At 35.2% G+C, this 21,235-nt stretch overlaps 1 protein-coding gene across 20 annotated transcripts in view; it reads right to left on the bottom strand.

The window, feature by feature from the left end:
• LOC139143659 (dual specificity calcium/calmodulin-dependent 3',5'-cyclic nucleotide phosphodiesterase 1A-like) overlaps nt 1–21,235 on the bottom strand; it is a 280,905-nt gene that overhangs the window by 20,109 nt on the left and 239,561 nt on the right. For 14 of the 20 annotated variants that reach the window (XM_070714153.1, XM_070714154.1, XM_070714155.1 and 11 more), the window contains one exon: nt 6,817–6,924. The exons of the other annotated variants lie outside the window; for them this stretch is intronic. In XM_070714153.1, the coding sequence (XP_070570254.1) occupies nt 6,817–6,924 (108 nt within the window). The remainder of the gene's footprint in view (nt 1–6,816; nt 6,925–21,235) is intronic. 20 annotated transcript variants of the gene reach the window in all.

The following is a 21,235-nucleotide window of genomic DNA, read 5'->3' as shown; positions in this document are numbered from 1 at the left end:
ATAAATGATATTTTGACCGAAAAAAGACAAATTGTCCTGAAAATTTACACAAGCAAATTTTATACGAATTTTCATAAATCAATATTAACTCACCTATAAATAACCTTTGAAAAACTATTATACTAGTGTTTTGGAGAATATTATACTAGTGTTTTGAAGAATATTATATTTTGACAATGACAATTTGGCAAAAATATTTGGTCATCAATTATTTGGTCATCATTTGGACATTTGATAATCAGGTCATCCTAAAAAAACTTAAAATCCAAATTTGAGACTAATCTGACAAGTGATTTCTGAAGAGAATACTTTTGCTAAAAACCAAAAAAGTAATTTTCAAGACACAAATACACACACTTTATGCTAATGTGAACAAATATCACAAACATTGTGCCTACCAACATATGTACCAAATATCGAAGATATAACTCTTTTATTAATGGAAAATTTTGAATTTTCAAAAAAAATAAAAATGATATATTTTTTTCTTAATTCTGGTGGACACATCTACAAGATTCCATTAAGCAGAACTCTTGATAAACAGCATGGGATGATAGCAAAATACTGTAAAGCACTTTGAATCAACTGCATGCTTTTTAAGCGTATTCCCGAGCCTGGGTTTTCAATTTAGCTAATATGGTATCCTAACCATAGTAAATATAGGGAAAAGTTTAAAATAGCAGCATCTTATATTAGTCTGTTGACAGACTTAGAGTGTGACTATTTCCTTAAAAGGCATGCTACCTAAAAAAACATGTTTTGCAGTAGTCAAGTACACATGCACTTAGGGTAATTACGTTACATCAATTTGATGAGTATTCTCTTGCTAATTTTTGAGATGGTCAACCTGCTTTACTGTGTACACAAATATATCACTTTTCTGGCACACAGGAAATTCAACTGATTTTTCATAAACAGTCGATATCACTGACTGAAATGCACAACGCTGAACCAATATTTATATTTTGCCTATACACCAAACTCATGGTCAGATGTCAACATACAACCAACTTAGGAACCAAATCGGCAATAATTACTGTACCGGTACTACCATTCCCAGGAACTTTCATTCTAAATTTCAAAGGGCAGCCAGGGAAGTGGCTCTTGTAAAACTTTGTTTGTTACAAAAACGACAAAATATTCTAAAAATTATTACACTCTTCATTTCATTATCATTTGAATATATATTTATGAGAATATCTTTCTGGACCTGCAGACTAAATTTCTAATCAAATGGGTTGCAGTACTGTGCATGCTTATGAGAAAATGATTTTTTCCTAAAACTTTAATAATGAAAAAAAAAATTCATAAAGTATACCAAACTGAAGATATTCATCTGTAAACTTTTGAGATTTAGATAACCTTACCTTGGGTAGCTATGAATAAAAAATTAGAGGAACTTGACAAATATTTGTGAGTTCTAGGATTTTACCATTTTCACCTTGTTTTCACCTCATTTGCATATTTTTGACACAAACATGTTCACATGAACAAATTATATATCCACCCTATGGAGCATCTGCACACCAAACACTTAGAAGATGGTACGTGCTGTGGTTCTAAAGTTTTTGATATGGATGAACATACATATCGACAGACATACAGACATACATATATACCGGTATATACATGTACATACGTACAGATGACAGACATGTTTCTAGCTGATATGAATACCTTCCACTGCCATATATACATATAGCAAAATGAAAGATAAACCAATTTTGGGAGAAGAAATTACCAGCGTCAAATTACAGGTCAACACTCAATAGATAGTTTTCCCACATTTAATAACGACAAATTCATTATATTTGGCCTACAGTCTACATTTTGACATGTACAATTTGGTTCTTGTGTCAAGCCATAGAGTTCATATTTAGCTTAAAGCGTCATTTGGATGTACATGTGGACTACAGTTTTTAAGAATATCTTGTAAACAAGTCATCGTTGATGACACAGTCCCCACTTGTTAATGGGTATTTTGATTACAGGTCCTCAGAGAGGATAGAGTCCTCTTCATTAGGTCTGTGATAAAAATACTTTTGAATGAATTCGCTTGATACATGTCTGAGTTATGGTTCAGGACATGAAAAAAATCGTAACAAAATGGTCGCACAGTGGCCATATTGGATCGCATCACAAAACAAATTGATGTGCATAGCTATGACATGGTTGATGTCCTTGTACCAACTTTGAATAAAATTGGTCGAAACATGCGGATATGCCTGAGAAATGGCTCTGTACATGAAAAAATCGTAATAAAATGGCCGCCTGGCGGCCATATTGGATCGTATCACAAAACAGATTGACGTACATATGTATGACATAGATCAATGTCCTTGTACCAACTTTGAAAAAAATCGGTTGAGATGTGCCTGAGTTATGGCTCTGTACATGGAAAAATCGTAATAAAATGGCCGCCTGGCGGCCATTTGGATCGTATCACAAAACAAATTGCCATGCACAGCTATGACATTTGTCAATAAGCTTGTACCAACTTTGAATAAAATCTGTTGAAACGTGCCTGAGTTATGGCTCTGTACATGAAACAAACGTAATAAAATGGCCGCCTGGCAGCCATATTGGATCATATCACAAAACAAATTGACGTGCATATCTATGACATTGGTCAATGTCCTTGTACCAACTCTGAATAAAATGGTCGAAACATGTCTGAGTAATGGCTCTGTACATGAAAAAAATCATAATAAAATGGCCGCCTGGCGGCCATTTTGGATCGTATCACAAAACAAATTGATGTGCATATCTATGACATTGTCAATGTCCTTGTACCAACTCTGAATAAATCGGTCGAAACATGCCTGAGTAATGGCTCTGTACATGAAAAAATCGTAATAAAATGGCCGCCTGGCGGCCATATTGGATCGTATCACAAAACAAATTGATGTGCATATCTATGACATTGGTCAATGTCCTTGTACCAACTCTGAATAAAATCGGTCGAAACATGCCTGAGTAATGGCTCTGTACATGAAAAATCGTAATAAAATGGCCGCCTGGCGGCCATATTGGATCGTATCACAAAACAAATTGACGTGCATCTGAAAGACATTGGTCAATGTCCTTGTACCAACTTTGAATAAAATCGGTTGGAACATGCCTAAGTTATGGCTCTGTACATGAAAAAATCGTAATAAAATGGCCGCCTGGCGGCCATATTGGATCGTATCAGAAAACAAATTGACGTGCATCTGTATGACATATGAAGTAATCCTTGTACCAAGTTTGAATGAAATCGCTCCAGGCATCTCAGAGATATCTGCGTGAACGGACGGACGCACGCACGCACGCACGCACGCACGCACGCACGGACATGACCAAACCTATAAGTCCCCCCGGACGGTGTCCGTGGGGACTAATAAGCTATATATCTGATCTGGCTTTGACAGTCTGATTCTGACGTTTAAGAACACGTGTGAACAAGTTTCAGTAGATATTCTATGCCGATGCAAATTTCTTGATTTCAGTCACCGCAAATCAAGACATGAAGAAAAATGCCCAATCAAGACTTCATAACAAGAGCAACAAGGTATAAAGTCAAAGTCAGGTTTTGATTGTATTTCCAAGACAAGTTTGTTGCAGTGACTGAAACACATCACTGCTACATCATTATCTGAACAAAGTATTGGTCCATTTAATCTGCAGAGATCGTCATATCAGAAGATCAATAGCGTGCTATTGAGGGCAAAAGAGTAACATCATTACATAGTTTTGCTGAGCCAAAGCTACATATTTGTAGTGCTGTAGTCATGTATGTCACGTACCATACATGTATTGTGGTACCCTGCTGTCATGTCAGATAATGCACCTTCTCGTATCAGACAATAATACTGTCATAGAAAGACTATTGTGAGTGGGTTCAGCATTGATATCTGTAAACAGTAATAATATGACATCATGGGCCTTGCTATTCCTTTCCCTGTGTAGGGGGGAACGAAAGTACTTGGTCAAAGATAAAGTTCAAGTACTTTCTGACCTTGACTGGGACATTTTACTTGTAAAATCTGGCTGTCATGAATACAAGCATGAAATTGAGCAAGATAGCAGCTTTTATATACACAACAGGATCAAGTCTCTCTAGCATGCCTGATCAATGTGAGAGCAAGGGCTCACAGATCATGCATTACACTGCATATGTAGCTGCTCTTGATTTCTGGACAGTTAAAATCCGTGTAAGCGCTTCCACAAAACTAAGATCACAGATTTGTCAACTGTCATTTCCTTGGACTTCAACTACAACTGCAGGTAGATTATGCTTGTCATGGTGTTGAGTTTTTCAAATACTGCATTTTTTGATGCATGGTACTTTTTCCAAGGTTTCAAATATTTTTTTTTTCCAAAATAAAAAAAAAATCGAGTCAACTACGGATGCTTTTGAAGCTAATGTTTGTATAGATTTGTCTGACAGCTGATTGTTGTTGATGTAGATTAGAATTTTAAATGAAGCAGAATCGAGACGATAGAACAAGAATGAGAACAAACGGAGGGTGTACGGGAGACAGTAATATCCATGAGGCAGAAAATGCAGCTCTTTTGAAATCAGTGAATACAAACTGCACAGAAAAAACACTTTATACTTTTTCTCACCCATTTTCAGCGTTTTCTGATCCACCCGACATTTTCGTCCTGCTGTATCAGGCCGGTATATGGCCAAATTCCCCGGAGGTGCTATCTTGCCAGTGCATACGCCCATTCACAACGCACCAAACAGGGAGCATAAACAGTGACTGCTCTTATGTCACTCAAGAAGTCGTTTCAGGGGTGAGTGAATGCCACCTCTTTTGTTACTCTAGGTGTTGAAAAGACCGTGGTGCTGAATCACTCTGGTACAGCGATCAATTGACTTTCAATTGACTACTTGTTTTCTTTAATTTGGCTACAGACTCTACGCAAGTCACACCAAAGATAATGTCTGTTTTATTTGTTTAAATCAGATCACTTGAATTAAGAGTACGTTTTATTACATTGAAGTCTTCATAAATCTCTGGGTTATATAAATACATGTAGATCATTACAATTGGTTGGAGTGACTTTTTGTACAGGGTTGATCATTGTTTGAGGCAAATTGTGACCTTGAAGGACTTAGCTATCAAATAAGATCCTAAGCATATCACTTTTCAATGTTACTCTTCAGAGTAAGTCGGCCATTCATTAAAAGTAATAAACCAACAAATAAACAAATAAATAAATAAATAAATGAATTAATAATTGGTTGCCATAATAAGCCTGACATTAGTAAGTCTAGCTTTTCAATCACTTTTTTGGCCAAGTCTTTCACAGAAATGAAGTACGGTGTAGTCAGTAACTTGGAGGGTCATATACCAGTTTTGTGTATCACTGGCATCACCACTTCTGATTCAATACATACCTGACCTAGTATTTACCTCTGTAGTTGCACTCAAATGTGTGATCAGTTTTAGGAAATGAAGTGTTCTTTCAGCAAGAAACGGACATGTGAACACTGACCCTCTGCTCAGACTTGGCATCTCGCTATACCCTAAATATGTTTTGGTTCAGTCTATTCTATAATCAAGTGTAGACAAAATTGGATCAGAGTATTCAAGCAGAAGGGGTATGAGAATTCAGTTCCCATGAAACTTACACTTCTGAATTGACAAGATATGGAGTAGTATAAAACAAATTCACCCTTTTTTATAACAGGAATCCAGCAATAATCAGACAGCGTGCGGACAGTAGCACAGAAAGAAATGTAAACAGGACTGAAGAGCTTTCTAAATACTGTGAGTACCTGGCATACAAACACAGTGATGGCTTTTTTTATACTCTAAACAAAACATAAACACTGGGCTAAGAAAGGATCAAGTTTGTTTAAGAAGATCCCTAAACAAGTTCTCTCAGACAACAAATAAAGCCCTTGGTAGGTGATCACGAGACAGTTCAAATTTGTCCACTGGGATCATTGCACAAAAGGAAACTGTGACAATAGCCAGGGGATTATCTTGTAATAAAAAAGGTAGATGTCGCTGGCAACCTGGCTTTTAAATCACTTGAAACCTTGACAAACAGACGGAGGACACGACAAGGAGTCAGCTGGGAATGTAAGTTACACCATTGTAATCTTTTGTTCTGGTGACAAACCTGGCTAACTTTTTTGTCTGTGGTAGCATGTGATGACTTGAAATTGCTATCAACGAGAGACTGCAAATCCATGAGTGGTATTTCTATTTACAGGGGACAACTAATGAAAACACAATCAAAGGTAATTTGGTCTATATAGGTACATGTTCACATGTCAAGTATACGTAGGTGTATCTTGCAGATCAAATAGCTTCTTTCAGAGCATATTGCTTCTTTCAAAATATTGCGAATTTTTTTCTAAATATATCCCCTAGTATATCGTATTTTCTAACAAAACTGATATTGGACACTAAACTAGTTTTGGATTTATGGCAGGAACATGTTTAGTCAACATTGGAAAAAACAGATTACTTTAGATGGGAGCATGCAGGCTGATTGCTTTGATTTAATTCCAATCCCGTATTTGCACAACCACAAACTGTGGCAACTTGTCTGTATTACGGTTGATGTGTTTGGTGTGCTGGTATGTCGGTGTCAAAAGCTTTCGAAATTGAACGACTGATATTGAAGTTCTTCATAAGTTGAAGTTCGTTATAAGTTATCATGGCAATTCATATAGGATAGGAATCCTGCAAATTTAATACAGTCAGTGTTCACTATATTACTTTAATCTAATATGGTCAGTGTCACTAAACACAATTCAATCTACCGCTATCTCTAATTTTACGTCTTACTTTATTCTACGATATCGGTTACCTTTTGGCGATTGCTTTCTTGACGGTGGAGGTGAAGACTTTGGGAACTGAGCCGGGGACACTGTTTCCATGACAACTGACATCATTACTGTCGGGCTCACTTTGGGGTCTTGGGTGGGTAGCCATGGCAACCGGGTGACAACATCACAAGACATGCATGCAACCAACCAATTTGACCACAAGGTGCAAAGGTGGAGGAGAGAGCGAGAGAAAGAGAGAGAGAGAAAGAAAGAAAAAAGAGATAACAAAACAAACGTACAAGTGCAATCAGAAAGGGGTGACCAAATGTGAAGCATGCATTTGGTAAAAATGTCAAAACCCATGTTAAGGGCCAGTAGCTGTATAACTTAATTTTTTTCACTATTTTTATTTTGTATGTCAACTACAGTTTCTTGTTCTACTTCCCAAAGCATGTTGGGATATTCAGTATTCAACTTGTCAACTCAGCCTGTACAACTGTAGACTGCAATGTTATTGTTAACGACTGAATTCTGGTCCGGACTAGAATTCATTAAATGTAAACAATAACAGTGCACTTTATACATATAGACACTGTATTGACGAGCTAAATAGTTGGTGTTTTAACATGCTTTGGGGAGAAGAACAAGAAATTGCAATTGATACACAAAACAAAAATAGTAAAAAATTATCAAAATTACAGCTAATTGCCCTTGAAGGAATGCCTACATCCTATATTGATACTTTTTGGGTAAAATTTGTTGTCATATTCACACTGAAAAGCAAGTTGTTGATGTTACAATTTTGCAAAATTTTGGCTAAACACGAAATTTAATTTGGACTATTCGAGCTCTAATATCTTGCATGAGCAAATTTGTGGCATATTTTGCTCTATCATTTCCAGAGATTATGATGGACGTCAAATCTGAGCATTTTGTCATGATCATCTTGTTGCACTGTTAAAATGGCACTAGTTTGCAAATATTTCATAATATCTTTCCAGAATGGCCAAAATATTTCGCAATTATCATAATGACATTAAGTCATCATCAAAATGTACTTTTCAATTTGCAATATTGAAGGCTATCTGACATAACAATAATTTCCCCAAAAATTATCAAATATAGAGTGTAGCATTCCTTTAATTGTTATAAATGATGTCATTCAATATGCCAAATGGTGTGTCAAGGTCATGGACTGGTGGTATCATAAATGTTAGGATAAAAACTGGGTGTGTGATCATCAAAGGTCAATGAAGGTCATTAGTCATGTGACGTGCACCAGGTAAGATTGGGATATTTATAATAAGTGGGAGAATATCTTTGTGTGAAGTAACGCCATGGGTGAGCTTCAGGTTTGGGGAGGGTTGTAGCTGAACCAAAAATACCAAGGAAGCTGGTTGGATGTGGAGGAAATAATTGTGATATGTACAAAAGGGGCAGAAAACTGATTCTAGTTCACCCTATGGAAATACACGATCGTTGCTCATCATCTGCATTACGAGCAATCTTGCTTGAAATATTGTCACACTGTCATGTGACACCCATTGTCAACTGAATTATAAGACTCATCCAAACCATGACCGTTGTGTTAGGTATGGTACAATGGTACATGTGTTGTGGTGCCTGCAATGTCAAATTTGAAGGGAGAGTTAGAATACATGTAGTGTGGCATATTGCAGTGGTCAGGTTACTGTACAGTGTGGTGAAGTGTTGTAGTTGAGTTTTGACGAATCATTAAATGTGTGTACAGGGTTGGATGTATATAGTTGGAGCAGTGAATTGTGCCATGTATAGGCAGTGATAGGTGAAAACGGTGATGTGAACAGTACACGAATAAACGAGAAGACCGGTAATGACCTTGTACTGGTATATCTCTATATCTGATTTTAATATGATAGAAATCATCCTGGACGGTAAGAAGTGATAAGTTTGTATCACATTATATAGTGTGTAATCATCATTGCTGGTCAATGCCTATTATATGTACACTGGGAGAATATGTGTAGATTTAAAGACAAAGGTATAGCCCCATACAAATTTTTAGAAAATCATCATTTATGATTAATACACATTTCACTATTGCAGCTAGTGTGTAGTATCCTTCACAAAAAATATGTGGTGCCAGCATAATATATTAGCATTATATTTTGGATAATTTATAGTTATCTCACATTTAGCTTGTAAAATTTGAAAGAGTTTAAATTAAAAATAGAAGTACAAGTATGTTTTGGCAACCAAACGTTATGTTTTGATGGATACTTGAGGCTATAGCAGTAACCTCGTGAAGAAAAAGTATTAATTTAATACACTAGGTGACAGAAACCCTGTAAGTTCTGTTTGGGCATTTTTGTTAAACTGTCATCTGAGCACCTGTTCTGTTGACAAAATTACAGTGAGGAAGGTCACTGAGGGTCAAAGGTGAGGTTGAGTGACCTGACTTCAAGACAGGTACAGTTTCCACTGACAGGCATTTCATTCAGGGTCAAAGGTGAGGTTGAGTGACCTGACTATGAGACGGGCACAGTTTCCAATGACAGGAATTGCTTTGAGGCAACTGGGCCAGCATACAACAACTATATGCTGGCAGAGGTCACAGGGACACACGTATGAAAGAATCAGGCTCGTGAAGAAATGGACTCCCCCATCTGCCAACTTGAACTTAATGTAGCTTAGTATGAGCTGACACCCTCTGAGTGTCTGGAAATTTTTTGGGCCAACGTGCAGTGTCTCGAAAGCTTTCAGCCAATTGGTTGGCTGAATCTGATGGTTCTCATTGAATAATTTCCAGACAGCCAATCAGGTACAGAATAGCCCTGGTTTCAGACTCCTTAGGTTGCTCTAAATAGTGACAATTTAGCAATCAGATACAGCCTTCCCAGCCACTGCACATCGCCTGAATTCTTCAAGAGCACACTTCTATAAGTGAATGGAACCCAACATTATGCATACTGTAGGATGGTAAAAGGGAATTTAAAGCAGGACTGAATTGAAAAATTCAGGTGTTCCAATCTTTAGGGAAATTAGGTAATTATAATTCAAATGCATTGGGTTGAAGGACCTACAGCTCATGAATGATATGGTACACCATCCCCTTCTTGTATTCCCTGTGGTAATTAATACTCAGGGGACTGAGAAGTGGTTGAAAACAACATTGCAATTCAAAACCTTTCAATGCGGAAGCTCTGTTGAAGGTATATACCATTGGATTAAACCATTTGAACATTTCAAAAGGATTTCAAAACTCACATGATGAAAAAGACCTTAAATTCTAAAACTCACTTAGAAAACAGGAACTGGGTCACATTTCTCAGATAATAAAAAAAACAGCCACTTTCGAAAATAACTTCTTTGAATTTTATACGGAAAGTTTTTTTCACCTTGGACATTCCGACATCTCAAAAATTTACATACTGACAACAGCATTTCAGCCCCAATGGGAGACAATGCACGATGCTATGCAGCATTATTGCAAATCCAGCAGAGAAAAATTAAATATAAGCGAAATTTATGGGCCATAACAATTGTTGAATTTGGCAAATCTTTACAAAAATTCCTTGAAGTTGTGTTTCTCCATCAATGGACAAGTGATTGCTGCCAGTATTATAAAATATTTTATATTTTCATGTCATCCTTGCACTTACATGGAACAAAATAATTAAAAGCCTGACCTTGAAATCCTTTCTCAAACAAACTTTGGTGCATTTCTTGTATGTCACTTTTGCAAGTTGTCTTTTTATAATTTATGAAAATGGGCACAAGATAATTAGACAATCTTTTTACATCTGAGAAATATTGAGAAAAAACTATCAGTCTGCGAGTGACATTCTTTTGCTTATTTTGATCTCCTAGTTGTTGCAAATGAAACCAAGTTCATGTTCACTATCCTCTCTGCATATAAAATCCGATCAAGCACACCCAGTTGTTCAAACACTGCACAATATTCTGGTGGAAACAACATCCAGAATTTTGCATTTGACATTGTCACAATGATTTATTCTCTGTATGTAGAATAATTCATCTATGGCATGGTGGCAGTCACTTCATGGCCTCCACAAACAAAGGGGAGGATATTTGTTTGTATGGTCAGGCTTGGTCAAGTCTCTAACTTTTGACACATCTTGCTCCCTCATATATCAAGATGACTAAGGAGACTTGAACCTTGATTCTGTTCATTATTTTTACATATTTCTTACTTATTTTCTTGACTCACTGTGCTACTGTTCTTTTGACAATACATGTACCAGTACCTCCCCAAGCCAAAACACTGAAAACTTTGACTGCCCTGAAAACTATGTGACACCAAAAATGAATCATCACATTTTTGTTGTCCAAGAAATTTTTACTGCGGACTACAAACATTCAACTCCACTGTAGGTTTAGAAAAAATAAAAAAAACACAATAAAAAATATAGTCACTGTGTTGAATTCTTTAAATCACAGTTTTTTAAAAAAAACTGTTAAATATACACTAGCAATGCTTAATATATTCTAATGCTTTGTGGATTGAGTGCAATTGTTTGTAATTATCCAACATGGATATGCCACCCTATCGGCTGTCTTTGAATATGAAGAATGATTTTGTTCTGAACTTGTAAGCTGATTTTTGTACTGACATTGACTGGACTTAATTTTATTCCAGATTGGTGAAAGAAAGTGACCTAATATACTATTATTTCTACACTAAATAAGATCTTCTGTTTGTAGTACAAATGTACACAGTATTTGTGTAAACACATTAGCGGGACTATGATATGGTATTGTGTGACAATAAATTCCTAGACATTTTTAAAATTTTATCTTTGCATTTTATTGGTGTTTTCTCGTAATTTTTATTTATAATTTACCTCTTTTTTAGTGTTGTGTAAAGCGCATTGAGATTTTTAAAATGTAATGCGCTCTATAAGAAATAAATATTATTATCATTATTGTGTGACAATAAATTTGCATACAAAGGCTGTAACAAGGCTGTCGGACGTGTAATACTGATGCGTTCTACCAATTTATTCTCACCAATGAATAAACTGAAAACATAATTTGACAGAATGCTTACAATCCCTCAATGAAGAGATCCGCCATGCCAGGCAAGTCCACACATACCATATGTTCTATGTGATTATGATTTTTGGGGTGCAGTATTTGTTTGACATAATTGTGTTCGGATTCCAACATCACACAGTAATTAAATAGCACTGAATGCACTGCCTTTTGACAAATTGGAGACCTGACCACTCTGCCGTAGTGACAAATGGGACATGTGCAGGTAAAGACTTGCAGAATGAAGTGCGACCGTTTCTCTAACACGCTGCCTGTCCCAATATTGATGCCAAAGACTGATCACACCACACTCAACCTATGCGTGTACCAGCTGAAAGCTTGCCAAAACTATAACAAATTGCTGTCTGATACAACCATTTTTCATCTATCCTTCGTACTGGTTTATGGAGTCAACACAAAGAGTCATGTAACCTGTACAACTAGTTGAAAGACTGCAGACGACTTTAAGGGAACCGAAGCATGTAATTTTGATTACTGTGGTGGAACATTGAGACATTTTTTGTTGAAACAGCCGAACACCTGGCTTCTGAAGGACTTGTACTCTTGCCAAGTAACGATTGAACTGTACAATCAGGCGTACCTGCAAAACTCTTTACTTGGCAATAAAATGCATTAGGTGTGTCATAAAGACTTCTCACTCTCAAATGTCCTTTCTAAATTGTTTTGTAACTGTTCAGTCTAATGACTTGACGCCTTAAATGCCAAGGACACTGACAATAATCAGTTCTGCAGTTACATGCAAGTATTAAATTAACCCTGATCTGTTGAAAATAATTGAAGGTGTTTTTGTCAATCATGGCAAGAGCTCAGATTCACATTTAAAATATGGCTCCTATGAGCCTATGAAGTAACAGTGAATTAAAATGGTTTTCTGTTGAATTGAAAATCTCACTATAAGGGGAAAAAAAATCTTTTCTGGTCACCGTGAGCCTCATTTCAGATTCTGCACGTCATGTTTTTTGGAGGGGGTTACATACTCATCAGTACAGCTATCTTTGATATCCCTGTTTGCATGTCCAAAAATGCTAAAAAGAAAATGGAAGTATTATGCAGCCAGTGATAAAAGACTATATTAGTGCCAAACCAGCATTGTTAAGAATGAAAAAAAGAAAGAAAGAAAGAAAAAAAAGAAAACTGTGTCGCTGCTGCATCACTTTCGCTGAATGTCAAGGATCAGAAACAATTTTTTTTTGGCCTAACTGTGTTTTAGATTTATGTGTCATAAAAATTCTTTTACCTTTATTATACCATTGAAAACTACTCACACAGAAGACAAAGCTTCTAAAGCAGTATAGTTTAAACAATACCACGACCACAGTGTGCAATATTTGGAGTGACGATGACAGGCTGTGGATTATGCATGCAGCCTATCTGTCATCTTACTTGGACCAATATTTTCACACAGTACCGGTACATCCTCAAGACAACTTTGTTTGTAGAATATATACTGTGTAAAATTTTCACCAGCTGACAAACTACATCACATGGTGTGAAAATTTGTTCACCCCTGGATGAACTTATGTGCAAAGTGAAATAAAAGCAGCGACAGTGAAGTGGTTTGGCAAGCACCAACCATTGTTCTGTATCACTATAAAAAACCCATAGACCCTTATCCTCTGAGAGTTTGACTTTTGTTCTCACAGTGCTGAGGTTTTATTGCAAGGGATCTGTGTGTGCGCGCTCAAGTGTTTTTTACTAGGTGGTAGGTGATGTAGCATATAGGGTCATAAAACACGGTATTGCTGTATACTTCTGCTTCGAACAAGAGTAATACTGGGGAAGTGTTGTAAAATGGTGAATATCACAGTAGCACAGTGTAATGTTATATTGGGAACATGTTGTGAAAATATAGAAGGTGGTTTCTATGAGAAAACAAAACAAATCAGGGTAAATCGCACAGCCAATATTTAGCTCTTCTGCAAATGAAAACTCATGCAAGTGCATTGCAGTAGTTGAGTAGGCCTGTCACAGTGAAAGTTGACTTTAACTGAAGAACTTCAGCTACTATCCCGTTTCCAATATTTGAAAAGAATTCTTTAACTCCAATCTGGCGGAGTCAACTTATGTGAAATTTTCACATTTCATACTTGAAATACTATGTAACAAAACGATAGTTTTGTTTGGCCATTAAGTTCTAAGATTTTAGAATAGGATTCATTTCAGTTTTGTTTATCATGATTTTCATCACTTTATGTCAGTTTTTTAATTCCTGCCATTTAAGAATATGAAAAAATAATGCAAAACAAAAACTGTCATTCCTTTCTCTATAAACTAAGACATGAAATTTCATAGTGTCTGGTTTTTCCTCAAACCCTAAACATACACTGCCTTCATCTTTCAAGTAGTATTGCTGGCATATTAAACTTCAGATTCCCTATACTTCCTAAAAATAGACAGATTGAGGGGGTGTACATGTCATCTTTGACAATAAGTGTTGATTTGCAAATAAGTGTCTTGGTTAAGTGCAATGTGGGCTGTGTGTTACCATTTGGAAAATTAAATCTTGATTTTTTTCATAAAAACAACTGGAAATCTTCTGTTCTCTTCACAGTATTTCCAACTGTAATTTGATAAACTTTTCATTTTCTGTTAAGATCTCTCCCTAAAGCCCACTTTTATTACAGAGGTTTAACCTTTTAACCACCATGGTTTGGCCCGAACCTATTGTTATCAATGGTAAATGTGGACCTGTTTACAGGGAATCGGGGTGAACAAGGTAAAGTTGAATCAATGTTATAATAAAGAAATAACACTTTCAGCTAGTAGAAAGCAATCTGCCCCTGTCCTTTTTAAAAGGTATCTGCCCTTTCTTTCATTTTTAAAAGGTCTCCACAGTTCGTAGGACCCAGGAGAATCAAGACAAATGAGCATCTGTGCACAAGAGAGGATATCTACAGCACTGGAAAGATTAAAGAGATAATGACTATCTCAGTATAGTCATCAAAGATGCCATGATTATTGCCTGCCTCTCACTGATGTGCCATTGTTGATAGTGTCTGATCCTACCTGCAGAACCGTAAATTCACATAGGAATTTTTCAAAAGCCTTCTACTCCCGCTGTAACTATTATAGTCGGCACACTATGAAGTGAAATATTTGAAAAAAAAAATTCACATCTTGCTTGCCTATGTTAGCTTACTCTGCGTTGAAAAAATACTTGAAAGAAATTCAAACAGAAAATGTGTTAAATATCTGACAGATTTCATAATCATCCTGGATTTCTTCATCGGATTTGTATTACGCAAGTTGCAGATGACAGGTCCCAGGTAATACCAGACACAAATAATACCACCAACTATAAAATAACAGAGTTTCAAAGTGTGGGGCAGGCAGCATGGTGCAGTAAAATGTCAACATCTCCATTATTGCATCAAATTTATTAGGATTGCACAACACACGCCCCGTTGCCAGGAAACAGGCCAGTGTGAATCAGTGTACTTTAGCATTACCATCTACTTAAGATAATGCGGTGTGAGATGTCAGCGGTGGCATGCATTCTCTGAGGTGACGATACCGGCAGTTGCAGAAGGAACTTTGCTACTGTTTGCAATATATCACCAAAACATAAAACAGTAACTCACATTTAACGCCTTCTGTCCTCTTGGCATTCTCACAAACGAGGCAAATTAAAATTTAGTATGTCACGAAATGTTCATGAAGGACTTAAATATCAGCAAAAATTACTTAATTGAATGATTTTCTCTCTTTTCTTCATTTGATGTTCAAACCGTATTCACCCATAAACAGTTTACTAATCTGTGGATAGTTTGGCTTACGTTACAACGGTGTCTACATGTATGTCATTATTGATCAGAACTCTTTCGCCCACACTTCAAACATTTGGAAGTCACTGAACTACTCAACATTATACATGTAGCTTTACAGAGACTGCACAACTTATAGAAAATAATTTCAACACATAACTGTAATTTTTTTAATACAAAAAGAAAACAAATAATAATAATATCAGTACTATGACAAGACACAGATCATTTGAGTGCTGTTTTAAAACACACTGACTACCAACAATAAAGTAATAAGCAGAGGACATAGAAACCGACACAGACTATGAAAACCCTGATATCCATCGGCAAGTGTTTATGTTATAGATACATCCAGTTCCAAGATATGTGTTAAATTTTGATGTGAAACTTTTTGCATATTTCTGTTGACGTGTTCCTTTTCAATAAGGTGGCTCAGTTTGATTGTTGTCAAAGCTATTTTTATATTTTACGGTACTTGTTCAGCTCAGGGATTACACACTTTACATATTTGTGTCTCCAATTTTAGAAAATGTCTAACCTACCTACTGCTTGTCATGCTTTGACCATAGCAAGGTCAGTTTTTACTTGTGTCGACTTATCATACGATGCAATTTTTACTTTACTTGGCCCAAACTATATTATACTAAATATTTACAGGAGATATTACATAAATAATTTACGGTAGAATGTTATATCTAATTGGCAGATTTTACCATTTTCTTTATCACAAGAAATAAAATTCCTCAATCTTGAAATATTTTGACATTTAAATTACGGGGTGGCTGTTTAGCAATGTGACACAAAATCAGGTTTAACCCTTTGAGTGCTGTAATTTTTCCCACCCAAATTTTAGTGCAACATTTTAACAATTTTTATGAATTTTTCAGCAATTTTTTTGATTATTTTGGACCAAACGGACATCACATTTCGTTGACTACAGGTTTTCACCAAAATTTTGGCAAAAATCTAAAAAAAAATTTGACTTGGGTACATTTTTTAGGGGACAAAAGTTGACTTTGGCGATCAAAGGGTTAATGAAGACAAAAGACTGTATTCCTAGGTCTTCTGAACAACATTAAAATGAAGCTGTCTGTCAAGTGATGACACGCTACTCTGCAAAGAGAGTCTACAGCTTGGCAAGATCTCGTCAAGTTTCTCATACAGAACGGAAAATCACAATAACTTTCCTCAGTGAAGCAAAATGTTTAATAGCAATGATTTTTTACAGGTAGATTTGAACAGGAAATATTTCAAAGGGACACATCTCCAGAATCTCTTGACATGGTATACATGAATTTACATGTAAATCACTGTATTTTTTTCTGTGTGTATATACCCTATAATATAATTTACACACTGAGAGCGTTTGTATTCTGTTTATTTAAAACTTACTGAAACAATTTCCTTTCTTTTTAATCTCATCCGGATCTTTCCTTTTTAATAGTTTTTTTACTTCACTCTGACAGTACAAGCAAAAATTCAGATTTTACTACCTGGACACAAAAAAATTCAATTACTAGCAAGATCAGGTCGGGAAGTTCAGGATCTTGAACAATCGAGAAAACATTGAAATAAGCACACTAGAAAATTTGACTCGAGACTGACAAATTAAGTTAAGGCCAAACAATTCAATGTTTAATATATAATTTACAGGATCACTGAATTGACATCTAATAACCATGTTTACACAGAATACAGCGAATACTGCCAATAACTCCACCTATCCATTGATAAACTACAATATAACAACATTGATCTTTGTACTCTACCTGACGGCATTGAGTCCAAACATCCAAACAGTGGCATTCCTTACTTAATTAACATGTAGATTGAAATTTACGAGGTGTTACAGTTTGTTTTGCCACTGTAATTAGAGTTTGGCTTCTTCTCAATCAATAATTTACACTAATTACTTCTAATTACAATTTGTCAATTTTTTCACGAAAATAACAAACAGGCTGTCCTGGTATAATATGTATTCTTTTAGCACTGCAATATTGCACACTGGAAGTCTATTAGGCGAGCGGCAGACACACCTATTTTTCACACTTAATGTACCCACCTTACATACGGCCACATCATACGTCATTTGAAAGCTTATTATCTCTACTTCAAGAAAATTGACGATGTGGAGCTGCCAAGTAGGGCCATACCCCCCTAATTTGCATAATTCAACCGGATATCCAATTTGCAGAAATGCGATATAAAATTAGAAATTGCATTGTTGACTACTCTAAACATACTATTAAAACTCTCGAGTGATATATCAAATGAAAGGTATTTGCATGTAGAATACAACATGGTATCCAAAGAGATATTTAAATTGATTTCACTGAAATATTTCCATATTTATTATGAAAAATTATTTTCTCCTTTTGAATAACAATATTTTAATAATTTTAACACATGCAGCCACATCATACAGCCACACCATACGTCATTTGAAACTTATTATCTCTACTTTATGAAAATGCACAATGTTGAGCTTTCAAGGAGGGTCATAGCCCCTAATTTGCATAATTTACACGGGTACTCAATTTGCATAAATGCAATGTAAAATCAGAAATTTACTGTTAACTACTCTAAACATACTTTTAAACTATCGAGTGATATATCAAATGAAAGGTATTTGCATGTAGAATACAGCTTTGATATCCAAAGACATATTCAAATTGATTTATTAAAATATTATCATATTTATATTGAAAAAATATTTTCCCCTTTTGAATAACAATATTTAAAAAAAATTAATACATTCAGCCACATCATACAGCCACATCATACGTCATTTGAAGCTTATTATCTATACTTTAAGAAATTGACAATGTTGAGCTGTCAAGTATGGCCGTAGCTCCCAAATTGCATAATTCACATGGGTACGGAAATTACAGAAATGTGATATAAAATTAGGAATTTACTAACTACTCTAAGCATACTTTAAACTATCGAGTGATATATCAAATGAAAGGTATTTGCATGTAGGATACAAAATAGATACCCAAAAGAGATATTAAAATGATTTTATTGAAATTTTTTCATAATTATATCGAAAAATATATTTTCCCCTTTTGAATGACGATATAATAATAATTTTATCACATACAACTACATCATACAGCCACATTATACGTCACTTGAAAGCCTATTACCTCTGCTTCACGAAAATTGACGATATGCAGCTGCAAATAGAGCTGTAATTCTTTTATTTGCATAATGCACACGGGTACCTAATTTGCATGAGTCCGATATAAAATTATAAAAATCCATTGTTATGTACTCTTCTTTTGCTTTTAGACTATCGAGCGATATGTCAAATGATAGGTATTGGCATGTAGAATAGAACTATGAATTCCAAACACGTATTTAAAATATTCTTATTGAAAGTACGTCTAGTTTTCAATCGGGTTCGAACCCACAACATACGGCATCAGTCGCCTAGCGGAAATTTATATTTAAATCGCGAATATCTTGACTTATTTTAATATTCATAAAATTGTGCAGTAAATACAGTAATGCCCACATTATGCGAAAATAAGAATAAAATATATACAAAATAAGAATAATTTAGCAAGACAAAGAACAAATATCCCTCTGACTGAGATTCAGAGACAATGTATGATTTTCATTGGAAAAGCTCCTACTCTGAAATTTTCGAAAGCTCCTTCAAAAAATTACATCTTTAGACCTCATTACCTGTGAAGGTCATCGATGCAACAAATTCACATTCTCGACTTAAGAACACACACACAAAACCAACAGATACCAGATTCCAATTCATGCAATCAAACGGCAACATTCAAGGATTTGTTAAAGGCGAAACATTACGATACGTTAGAACAATTATGCCACAACAATACGATACAAAACACAAGATTTTTTCGAGATAAAAGTAATGAAGTAAAAATAAAAAGTAAAAGTAATTCTAGATCTTGTTTGATTATTACTAACTTTAGAACAATTGGATGACATTTAATTGTTATTCGATTTCCATTGAATTGCCTTCGAAACCTTGGAATCGCAAAAAGTAAAAGGGAACCAAAACATTTTAAGGTCCCCTATAGGCAGATCAAAACTTTCAAGTGCTCCTCTATCTACTATCCCTCAAAATTCGATTCCACACCCAATTCCTCCGCCCCTAATCACCATTATTTGTGAACGTAGCCTAATCACATACATATGAAACAGAAATATAAGCGTTACACCAATGCCAAACAAAACCTACAACAGCTCGATCTCTGATTCACATGAGCATCCACAAACATAACCAGACCGAAACGGTATACATTCTAGCTTCCTTACTTGAACAAGCGTAACTTCAGTGAAACAAAGTGGTCAAGTAATGCACATGTTTCACCAACCGACAATGAATTTTAAATGACTGATGAAGACAACTCTATACTCGAAAGGTAGCATCAAAGGATCGCAGTGCCACAGTAGTCTTTCCACTCCAGTGCGGGTTCAGGGCAGGATACGTAGATTAAGGGTACGTCTCGCCATGGCAAATCAACACTTTACACAAAACAGCCAAACATAACATACACAAATTTCAAACAACTATAAGATATGAACGATGTGTGGAGTTTGCTTTATCTTATTACATGTCACCAATTGTGTCTGCTGTCAAATTTATCTTCCATGCACAAGGCAGCTATAACTGTGGCAACCCTTTTACTCATGACAAAACTGTTTAAGAAAAGAATGATGATGAATTTGTAGAATTACTAGATGTACTGGAAATGAATGAAACTGTATCGCCATAAATGACTTGGATCATGAATCATGCCATACCTTTGACTACAGTTTACTCTCACATATTGTTTCGGCTACATAGTTACTTTTCAACAACTACAATAGTGTCGTTTATGGGGATCTTTCTTTATGTTTGGACTTAATAGTAATTGGTGATATTTTCCCAACACATCTTTACGAAAAAATGTCGGCGTTCAAATCATTACCATATATGTTAAAAATCAATATACCGGTATTATATATATATATATATATATATATATATATATATATTATATATATATATATATATATATATATAATATTATATATATATATATATATATATATATATATATATATATATTAGTGCTGTTGCCTTGGTTACAACATAACAAGAAAATGTTGGTTTACTTGAGTAACATGAAACGGTTTTCATATGCTGTGAATGGGTATATTATACTCCAAACAAAGGGCATGTTTGGAGAAACGCTCTCTGACCTATAAAACTAGACATCGGTATCGGATAATAATGCAGACAACAAGAGCTATTCATATGTTTTGAAACATACATTAAACAAACAAAATATTCATTTCCAGACCTCATTTCAGCTGATTGTTCTCTGTGTTCTATGCACTTTTTGCACATCATAATGCATGTGATTGCATTGATACTGCTGTTAAATTTTTAAAATACCGTTATTCAAAAGGGGAAAATAACTTTTTCTCACTACAAATAAGAAAATATTTCATTAAAACAACTTTGTATATCTCTTTGGATGTCAATTTTGTGTTTTACATGCAAATATTTTTCATTTGATATATCACTCGATAGTTAAGAAGTATGTTTAGAATAGTTAATGAATTTTCTAATTTTATATTGCATTTATGCAAACTGCTTACCTGTGTAAAG

This window comes from Ptychodera flava, chromosome 11 (assembly GCF_041260155.1).
Source record: "Ptychodera flava strain L36383 chromosome 11, AS_Pfla_20210202, whole genome shotgun sequence".
Lineage (NCBI taxonomy): Eukaryota > Metazoa > Hemichordata > Enteropneusta > Ptychoderidae > Ptychodera > Ptychodera flava.
This window is presented reverse-complemented; position numbering and strand designations above follow the sequence as displayed.